Source organism: Harpia harpyja, chromosome 1, assembly GCF_026419915.1.
Source record: "Harpia harpyja isolate bHarHar1 chromosome 1, bHarHar1 primary haplotype, whole genome shotgun sequence".
NCBI classification, from domain to species: domain Eukaryota; kingdom Metazoa; phylum Chordata; class Aves; order Accipitriformes; family Accipitridae; genus Harpia; species Harpia harpyja.
In genome coordinates, this window is record NC_068940.1 from 98,981,716 (window position 1) to 98,992,744 (window position 11,029).

Consider the following 11,029-nt stretch of genomic DNA (forward strand, 5'->3'; position numbering starts at 1 on the left):
CAGCTGCCTGCCAAGTCTGCTGAGAGATGGATGTAATAATTTTCAATTGGACTGTTAGCCCAAAGGGAACCCGATAGCAAGAGATTGACAGATGCAGCATGGATTATCTTGTGCTCTGAACTCAGCCCAATTTGTGGTTTGTTGCAGGTGCTAAAGAGATTGATATTGCTGCTACCCTGGAGCACTTGAGGGACCAGAGACCAGGCATGGTCCAGACAAAGGTACTGTCAATAAATCCACTGGGATTTTAAATACATTAAAGGTCTTTCACAGTAGTTGTTTTCATGACAGAAGAGAGAGAGTATGACCTAATTTAACGCAGGTCGCTTGCTGATTACTCTGTTTGGCTCCCTACCAACTGAGGTTTATTTATGCTGAAGATTTATCTAGGCTACTTTCTTTGGTGTTTACTGCTCTTTCTTGTAACATCTCCAACATCTATCTTGATTACCATATATGAAGGGCAGTCAAGACAACAAACTATAGCCTACTAAAGAAAATGTGCATTTGAAAGAATGTTCTTGCTTTCATACTGAAATATGGATTATTTTCTTAGAGTATCTGTGCGTGTAATATTTTTTCAAAAGCTTCAACTCATTAAAGAGAATGTAACTGCTGCATTTCATTTTTTTCCTGGAAAAAAAAAAAAGTTTTGAATTAAAGGAAATATAGTTTTGTAGGAAATCAAGTCATTTTTAGTATTTTTGAATGGAAGAGCTTACATTGTGCCTAAAGCTGTGTCCTTTATGGATGTAGCATGGTAACTATATTTGTACCCTTTGGTGAGGTGAACATTTTGCTCTATAATTCCTGTCAGTTGTAATAGTTTTGACATTTTTCCACAATGTAAAACTTTTAAAGATAGCTGATGGTGTGATTATAGTCCCTTAAATTAGAAATGAAACTTTCTATTATTAACAATTTCAGTCATGTATGGAATGATAGTTTGTGGTATTTGCTGCAAGTTAAGAGCTACAAATATGACAGTAAAAAAACTCGTTCATGGCATGGAGACCAAATAAATCAGTGTATGACATCATTGTAAAATATCGAATGAGAGTTATAGCTCCAAACTGAGTAACAAGAGCAATGTGACAGCACTCCGTCTTGGCCAGGCTGGAACTGATAGGAAAGTCTGCAGCATTTAGGGAGTTGAAATTGCGGAGGGACAAAGGTGAAATAAATGTGTGTTGCAGGAATCATTGGTTCATAACTTTTCTTGAATCTCTTCCTAATCATTTTATCTTCCCACTAATACTAGGAGAAGTGCTGCTGGAGAACAGTTGGGGGGACATTAGTTATTATTTACCAATTAAGTAAATGCATGAAAAATAAAGATGAGCCAGTCAAAGCTGACTAATCTTTATCTGCAAGTAAGACATAAAATTGCACAAATCTTTCTTCTTCTCTGATTATTCAGACTGGAAGAAAAATGCATATAGCACACCGTATCCAACATCACATATATTTACTCTGAGGGAAGATGCAAGTTTTGAACTACTCTGTAAATGCATCCAAAATATATGGCAGCTCTGTAGAAATATAGAGCTCAGATTCCAGTTTCCCTCTCAGAGCAGAGAAATTACAGCTTGTTGCCTTCAACAAAAGAAAAAGCATAGCTCCAGAACCAAAGAATGAGGTTATGTGAACAACTTCTCTTACTTAGCTCAGAAGTAGTTACCTGAGTCCCATGAAAATCTCACTCGAGACGTGTTTTTCCTCTCCAAACGTTTATCTGGAAAAGCTCCAGAAAAGAAACGTATCCTGTGTTTTCATCCAGGATGAAAAATTTTCTCAGGATATTGCTTATCTCTCCTCTTGCTCCTTCTTCCATCATTGTCATTTTCTCAAAACCACCCAAATCACTTATTCAAGCTAATGTCTTGCAAATTATAAATGTCTGGTTACATGCTAGCAATGCACGATCCCCAGAGAATTTTTCTGATGGATTTAAACAAACCCCTGTGCTTTCCCAACTGAATACAAATGAGGAATATTAGACTCTTGGAGTAATTTAAAACGATGGATTAAAAGTCAGGTTAGAAATGCCAATTACAGAATATCCCTAGGCAAAATAAACACCAACTTACTTCAGCAATGTTATTGTGTTTCCAGCAGGCAGCGCTCCACATTTTCAATAAGCATGTGAAAGATTTGTTTGCAACATTTTGTCTTCTGGAAGGGATCTTTAATTCAAAAGCACTGTATATAATAAATGGTAATGAAATTATCATAACGACATTCTGCATTTCTGAGAAGCATAATAGAGGGTTTGTGGGTTTGTTATTTTTTTTGCAGGGGAATCATAAAATAGAATTGATATGCCACATGTGAGAGGAAAAAGTAATGAAGGAGGAATTGTATTCTCTGTGATGGGAAAAATATATATTTCCTTTTTTTCTCTCTCCTGTATCTTTCCTCTTGCAATCTGTAATATTTAGCTAAGGTTCTTTATTGTGTCATATATGCTACATGTACTCAGTTTGTTTTCCTGGGAATTTTTATTTGTAGACTTAATGAAACATAGCTTATTATTTTTTACTAAATATATTCTTGTCACCTCTGCATTATAGGTGGACTGACGCCACAAAATGCCTGTCCAGCTCTGTTTTCTAGGCAAAGCTAGATGTTAAAATTCATCTCCAGTCAATCTTCTACATGCGAATAGCATATGTGAATGATAGTGTAGCTGTACAAAACAACAAACTGAGCTCCTTTAAAAATTACTGAAATTAATTTGCTCTAACTGTGGTTGTTCTCGTGGAAAGGCGCAGAAGGTGTGTAAAGGCTTTTCTTTGGAGGGTGTGATACACATCAATGGAATCTGCAGTATCTGCATTTCACCTGTGCATATTACACAAAAGGAAGGAGGGGGAAGACCTCAGCTGTGCCATCCTAGAGAGACCACATCCTCACACATCTCGTGTCTGCTCTACTGTCCCTTTTACTGCAGTGTTTCACAGTCAGTTTTGACCTCTGGCTGTAAAGATGATGCTTTGTAAGTTGTTTTGCCTCAGTAATTTAAGGTCCCACCTAATGTTAGCTGGTGGTCTCCACTGAACTTGTCTGCAAAATCCATACTGAACTTGGGAGTTCATGTTGATCAATCCACGGTCCTCGGGCGAGACAGACAGTTTTCCTCAGGTGGTGCAATGATGCCCTGTGCTCCCATGAGGGGTACGCCTCTGTGAGGGGTAAAGGCACTCGCAGATCAGATGATCTCCAGCCTGACAGATCTTTACAGTAAGGTGAACACGTCTTGGACCAACAAGGTTAAAGGGCAGATTTGCTCAGTGAATAACTTTAGAGTAATACAAGTTATTTTCAGGAATAGGACTAATTTTAAAGTATCGTAGCCCCTGATCTTACAAGCTTTTCCTGACTGTAAAATACTCAGATGAAGAGCACATTAGGTAGCCTCATTGCCACGGGCAGCTTCCCTTCTTCCGAACTGACGCCCACATCTTGGAAGAGGCATCTGCACATCTCTGAAACTTGGCTGCATCACCACGTCAACCCCATCGTGCTCAGATCAGCCTCTTCTGTTGTTGTGCTCCCCGAAGGACTGGCAGCGACGGGGACCAGCTGTCCCGCTCACATCTGAGTGCCGGCATCCCGGGAGCACCTGCTTTGCCCCTCTCCTGCCAGCCCCAGCACAAAGGTCTCCCACCCTGCCCAGGCTGCTCCACCGGTCTCTCGCCTCGCAGGTCTGCACCGATGGGGTCCAGCGGCTGCCGGCTGCTCCTGCCAAGGCTCTTTTTCCCAGAGGCGAGCACTTCTCATGCATCAGCCCAAATTTCCCGAAGCTTTTTGAGCTGGTACAAGCGCCCGGTTTGGTTCTGGCACGGCATGTCCAGATGAATGCCCTCTCTGCCTCCGCTGCCCTCCAGCTCCTCTCACACATTCAGTGTACTCCGGTTAAAATACAACTGATGCTCCTGGGTGGCCACCAGCACTTCCAGTCTTTTCTTTAATTGCAGAGACCTTGGGGAGTGCGGGGAGGGCTAGGCAGGCATATACACCATTTTCTATGCCTAATGAGGGTGAGTCCTACCCTTTAGGTTGAACTGATATCTGATTAAAAACTATTGGCTGCAGTCCAGCAAATGTACAAGGATGCCACTTTGACAGCACCAAGCAGACAGCAAAATTCTTGAATGTCAGTGTCTCTGAGAAATTATTCTGAGTTTTGTTCTTCTTTTCCTGCTCAGGAACTGTGCCCATCATTGCTTCTCTCGGAGGCATCTCCACATGGGAGATGACTCTGCAGTGGGGTAAGACAAGGCAGAGAAGATTGGCACTGAATTGCAGGAATTAGAAGTCAGCTGCCTTTCTGAACTACGAGTTGCATATCTGTAGTTTGTTCTTTCATCCTTCCAGCAGATTTCCCCAGTAAAGTGAAACACTGTGGAAAATGAATGCTGTTAGCCCAGTAATCTGTTAGCTGTTAGCTGTTAGCTGTTAGCCAGCTCTGGGGGCTGGCTGTGTTCTGTAGCCATCCACCACTGCTGCGTACATACCTGCAGCCATCCCGCACAGCCCCTAGCAGGGCAAACTGAGGGGCTGGAGGTACCTGCCAGACCACCAGTTTTCTAATTGGAGACACAGATAGTATCCCAGCAGTGATGTCAGGATGCGTTGCGGGCTGCATCTCAGACCTCCATTCTTAAAGTCGGTTCTTCAGCAGCTCTTGACCCCGGCTGGCTTAAACCACTGGAGTACTTCTAGAAAATCCAGAAACTTCTCCACAGTCCTTGTCTGGTGTCCTTGATTTGCCTATATTCTGAGTAAACTGCCCCCTTTTCTTTTTTCATCTGAAAAGCTGCAAATGCCAAATCATCCTGTCAGACACTTCAGTAAGGTAAATTTCTGAGAAAAATTACTTGCTTAGAAAATATAACACCTCTTAACATTGAGGAAGTAAAACTCCTTTGTCCTTCTGTAGAACTACACAGTTCAGGAGTGTGTTAGGGTTGCACTTAGAGGAGGTGGCCATTCATGGCTGTGTCCTTCACACCTCTGCCAACCCAGCCCAGAAGCCCGTTAGTAATTTTGGGTTTATGCTTACAGTAAATTAATAGCAGAGAAAAGCCTTCCCAAGTATTTCTTAAATAGGAGTGGTATAAACCTCATTAGGTAATTTGTGGGTGCAGAAATGCCATTAAAAAGGGAGGCTGAAAAAGAAGAATAACAAGTAAACCAAAAAGCAGATACTGTTCTGTGTAATAGATATACAGTGAGGAGGTATTTATTCCAGCTGATTTCACCTAGAAACAGTCTTGAGAAAAGCCAAAGGCTCTCCTTTGCAGCATCTCACCTATTTCATATCTCAATTATGTTAACGAGTTTCCATCTCTGTGTCAGAAGGAAATGGCTGGTGATCAACTACTCCCAAACCCTTCTGACCATGCAATTGCAATACATCATTGTGTCCCAATAGCTTAGTTTCTGCTACCAACATTTTTCTCCATTAAAATGACTCCAACTTCAAGATGCTGTCAAACATGTTATATGGCATCAATAATCCCAGAACATTTTGTTCCTTTCCGTTGCAGTGTACAGTTCATCCTGCATATTCATATTTTTAACAATGTCTTGAGGATGCTCCGCTGCAGAATAGTGCACCAGGCTTTTGGAAAGTGTTTTATTATTCAGAGTATGCGTTTGTTCTCTCCACAGGAGCAGTTTGAGTTTGCTTTGACAGCGGTTGCAGAGGAAGTGAATGCAATACTCAAGGCACTTCCCCAGTGAGCGGCTCGGCCTCCCAAAGCTTCCTGCAGGATCCGTCCCTCGTTTTCCTCATCCTCAGTCCCTGTGAATGTTCTTGGAAACCGTGACCTGACCTTAACTGTGTATCTTCTGTTGTAACCACATAGTGATAGGGTCCTTACAAACTCCTTTAGCTGGTAAAAGTTCAACAGTTAAAATGTGTATTCTGTTTTTTGGGGTTTTAAACAAGTTTTTAAAAGTACATTGAAGCCTCGGATTAAGTGACAGAACAATCCATCTAATTTCTTTCACATCCTCGAAGCCCTGAATGTCACACTTTGAAAGCACACATTTATGTTCTTAATAGCAAATATACAGTATTGTGGGTAATTAGTGCAGTCAATATAGTCTCAGAAAACAGTGTTCTGTTATATTCTGTAACTTCTCAAAGGCTGAATAAGAGGGGGGGGCCTGAAGAGGATGGTGATTGTTCCTATACAATGCCGAGCTAGAGCATGAAACAGTGCTGAGGGTGTGAGTAAACACAGGTCCAGGCTCTGGCAAAGAGAGCTTGCACCTTCTCATGCTGGGCTTTGGCAAGCAAATGTTTTCTTAACTGTTGTTTACTTTTCAGCTTTGTGCCATGAATGGAAGAAAATCTGAACTATAAGTAAGTAGGCCTGCACAGTTGTTGCAACTGGGGAGAACGAGTTGGTCACATTAATGGGAAGCCGGGAGATAACGAGCACAGCAACTCTGACCATGTACCTACCACTGACAGCGCAGAAAAGGAGAGTGTAGACTCACCTCAGGTGATGGGGAAAGGCCCTGTCAGCAGTCAGGTAAATGTCCGGAGCTGTTGTGGAAACAGATTGTTGATTTTATGGGATTACTGAGGAAGAAAACGGGACTCTCCTCTTTATATTTTTGCATTTCCCTCTGTAAAACTGTGCTGTGCCATCCTTTTTAGCCAGGAAAAATATATTTCTGTAAAAGCCTGGCTGAGGGAGAAATCTCCAATCTGCATTTTATGATTCTCATCGAGTCTGTCTGATCCAGACATTTGTTGCACCTTTCTGCAGAGGCTCTGCTTGCTCCTTGTTCTGAATGATACCTATTTTAACTAACCATTAAGGGATAAAGAAGCACACAGGTTGAATTTCAGAGATTCTTATGTTCTCAAAATCCTAATGCCTACTGTTGCAAAGTAATGCTAAAATGTGTCTGTGAATGGTTTGGTTATGCAATCTTGCTTATGTGAATTCATAGCTTTAGTTGTGGTACTCTTCTGAAGGAATTTAAATTATTGATAGAAAGTACTCTGATATGTTTGAATGAAGGGCCTGAGTAAAATCATCAAAGGTACCTATGTGATCTAGGCTCTTAATTTCATTTTCAAAAGTGAATACTTCGATGCTTTTTCATATGTTATCCTACATCTCCATGGTTTAAGAATCTGGGGTGCTTTTTTTTCCAAAATCTTAACAGTGTTGTGTGCTTGAAACCATATTAAGCTAATCGTTTAACTTCAGCACTGGAAAATATATCACTGAATTTAATTTGGGAAGGGGAAGCTTTTATAAACTTCTAATCAGTGAAATGTTAAAGATGACAATATCAGAGAGTTTTGCTGGCACAGAGGTAACAGGCATCTGTTGAAATCAACTATGTTGCAATTTTGTGTTGTGGGTGTGGATATTGGTGATTTCTTCTTTTTAGCAATTAAAGAGTTATTTAAAAAAAAAAAAAAAAGCAGAAGGCTTGTTACTTTTTGCCATACATTTTTGTATGCTTTGCTTGGTATGTGCTGTTGCTTAATTTGTGCGTTCCATTACTATAGCAGTACAGAGCAGTTACTGCAGATGCCATCATCCTCTTAAGTACACATACTGTACATTAAGCCACATGTTTATTTTATGGCCTAGGCATTTTAGAGCTTTCCTAGCAATAACTAAAAAAACTAATGGAGTATGAATGAGAAAATTGCCTTTTTCATTTGATAATTTAGGTTTAACAGGATTCTTTTATTACTTTAGCTAACACAAAATTGCAGATCAGGGCAGATGAGATCAGTTTAAGCAGTATCAGCAAGTGTTTGAAGTAGATTTACTGTGAGCCATGTACTGCAGCTTTCTGAAAATACAGGTAGTTATATCCAAACAAACTGTCCAAAGAATCAAAATCAGGGCATCCTAAGCCAAGCCCTCCGATTATTGGGTAGAATTATTTCCCAGAGCAAGATGCTGTGCCATTACCTACTGCCAATGGGCTAATGTGTTTTTAGCACAGATTTCTGCCATGGGATTCATTAGCGTTCGCCTTCTGACTGTCCCTGTGCATACCGCAAACATGGCTGACAAGCTTTTCGTTTGCACTTCAGGAATATTTTTTAATTGTTCTTTTGCAAATATTTGCATTTCATAATAGCAATTTCAGGGTGATCCCTATTAATTCACAAGCAGCTGAGTATAGGACTTAAATATTGCTCTTCATGCTTTGGAGTTTATTTAGCATAGATTAGAGGGCATTAATCTTCCCCAAGGCTAATGGGGCAGGGGTCTATTGTTTTATTCATACTTGTAGACCAGTTTACACAACAGAAAGATGCAGTCTTACTCAGAGGGTTAGAGTCTGTCCCACTGAATGTCATTGACAATCCTGTTATTTCAGCCATGTTTTGTACAGTTCTTCCACAAAGAGGTGTCAGGCTTATTCTGTTGACTGTAAACTATCACACAGAGTATTTTGTCTGCAGGTAGCATACTGTTCACACCTCTCGATAAACGCCCTGCTTCTGGGGGTGATAACCTGCCGTGGGGTCTATTAGTGAAATGCAGGTTTCAGTTGCACCAGGGCAGTCCGGAGGGGTTTGACAATCCATTTCCCGGGAAGATGCCAAAGCCATGGATGAAGCCACAGAGATGGGTTTCTCATGCAGGGCAGGTATTTCTTTACCCTTTTCACTGCAGTTAACTTAGTCCTTGTGATTTGGCAAAGGATGTTGTTCAGGCCACCGCTGGCCACTTGCACTGGACGTGAGTGCTGCCCCATGTTCACTGGCAGCTTGAGTTGAGCTTCTTCCTGGAAGCCAGCATCACCTGAGAGCTCAGAGTCAAATGAGAGCCACCGTCCTTCCCCGTTCAATATTCTGCTTTATCTTGAGTAAACTTATTGTGATTGAAACTTGGGCTGGTGCCTGACACGTAGCCATAAACAGCATGTGTTTAATATTGACCATCCTCGTGTTCTTGATAAAGACAAATTGAATCTACAGGTGCTGTGTCTGTGGATGAATCTTTAAATGACATTTAAGTGGGAGAGCTGCAGGAGGGCAATTCAACCCCAGTCCTCACAGTTTCCTTCCTTGCTGGTCAAAGCCTGTGGCAGAGGGAGAAAACCCTGTTTTCCCAGAGGCACAGCAGCGAGCACAGCTGCTGGCACTGAGCAGGGCAGTGACCTGACCAGACCCCATGCTCATGTAGTCACAGTGTGTGCAGATATGAGGGATGGAGAGGTGGTTGTCACCAGCGTTGATAGTTTGTAGGAGTAACAGCACAGGTGCTTTCTCCAGCCTTCGCCCTTCCCATGACAAGGGCTGAGATTTAGAGGGATGGAGGGGCAGGACAGCACCATTCCCCAAAGACCAGATCCTTGAGGTTCAGCCCTAGCCACAGGGAAAACGGTGTGGGGTTTGCTTTTGGCTTCACGTGTTTCAGGTGTGAGCTCTACCCAGTGCTCCTGACCATTGTCTGTGGGACCTGGTGCAGCCCAGGTAACATCCAGTGGAAGTCCTTGGCAATTGAGAGGGCCAAGAATGAATTTCAGCAGAAAATCCCATATCCAAATCTCAATCCAGTAGTAAAACAAGCAAGATTATTTTTATAGATGCTACTAAACGTTTAAAACATTTTAAAATATTTTTTAAATCTACACCAATGACTAAACCTTGTTCCTGTCTCTAGCATGCATGCAGAACCAATCTCCATCTATCCCCAGGGGAATGACAGCTATAGTACCTGTAAGGAGTTCATGCTTTATTAGTCAAGTGGAACATTAATAAAACCCAGCCCACCTCATAATTTCCAGAATAGTCATTAATTAAAACTGTTTATTGGAATAGAAAACAAGTATTTGATTAGGTTTGTTACAGAACAATAGCTCTCCTAATTTTTATTCTGCATATTTTATTCTTTGTTTAGAAAATTCTCTTAAGAAGCAGTTGAGATAATTCGCTTTTTAAAACTGTACAGTTTCTATGGTTTTGCTTTTTAAATGAGAGTACACTTTGTAGATTTGATTATTATATTTTTCTGTTAAGATTACATTGGGCATTACAAAAGCATTCCCCACCACAGTGAAAAGAAAGCTATCCTGTTGGTTTATTGTAAAAGAAAAAAAAAATAATTAAAATTGCAGAGCTGTGGCATACTCAATCCAATTAGAGCATGACTCTTTACTACTCTTCGTTTACCACATTAGAAATAAAGTTACACCAGCAAGGTTTCATTTGAAGCTGTTCTTGCATGCTGTTTGTACTGTATTTGATGGCATAATATTGTTTTGTTTACACCTTTTCTTTCTTGTCATTCTATTATATTCTTTATATGTATATAGTTTAAAAAAAATTATACAAAGTATTTTGTTCTACCTCTGTAAAAATCATATTTGTGAATAAAGTCACATTGTCTGTGGAGTATGGTATTGTGAATACAGCATTCACAGCTCGTGCTTTGCTTTTATTTGAGGGGTGGGAGCGGTACCTCCATGCATTGCTGGAGAGCTGGATTCTGAATATCCAAGGTGGGCACGCGGGGCTGAAAGAGAGTGGCACAAACGTCCTGCTGATGGCTTGGAGGTGCATGTTTAAGCTGCTCTGAGCAGAAGAGATTGCAGCCACCTCTGGCTTGGGAGTGTGGCCTGTGATATTGGAGCTTCCAACCTTTTGATCAAGGCAGATGCCTGTGTTCAGACCAGAAAGTAAAGCAGGAAAAAAAATGACCAAATTACAGCGACCCTCCTTGTACAACCGGGAAGTGAAAATATTTGGCCCATAGTGTGTGTCACAGAGTGTACAAGTTAACAAATGGAATAAATGATACCTTCTTTCAGGAGAATTAAAGGCAGGAAAATGTTTTGGGGGAGGGAAGGCTGGTGGATCAGAGCATCACATAATGGGTGGTACAGGCTGCCCAAAGATTTATAGTTTTAAAATAGTAGCAGGATTCACAGAAGGATTTGAAAGGGTAATGGAAAATACTCACTGTTAAATTAAACAAGGTTAAGAGGGATAAAGTGTAAGGTTCCCACATGAGCACAGCAT

General features: G+C 41.1%; 1 protein-coding gene across 2 annotated transcripts in view; it reads left to right on the plus strand.

The window, feature by feature from the left end:
* Positions 1 to 10,417, plus strand: part of PTPRN2 (protein tyrosine phosphatase receptor type N2) — a 672,845-nt gene extending 662,428 nt beyond the window's left edge. For both annotated transcript variants that reach the window (XM_052806687.1, XM_052806693.1), the window contains 2 exons: positions 148 to 221; positions 5,680 to 10,417. In XM_052806687.1, coding sequence (XP_052662647.1) covers positions 148 to 221; positions 5,680 to 5,751 — 146 coding nt within the window. In that variant the 3' untranslated portion in view covers positions 5,752 to 10,417. The remainder of the gene's footprint in view (positions 1 to 147; positions 222 to 5,679) is intronic.
* The last annotated feature ends 612 nt before the right edge of the window (positions 10,418 to 11,029 follow it).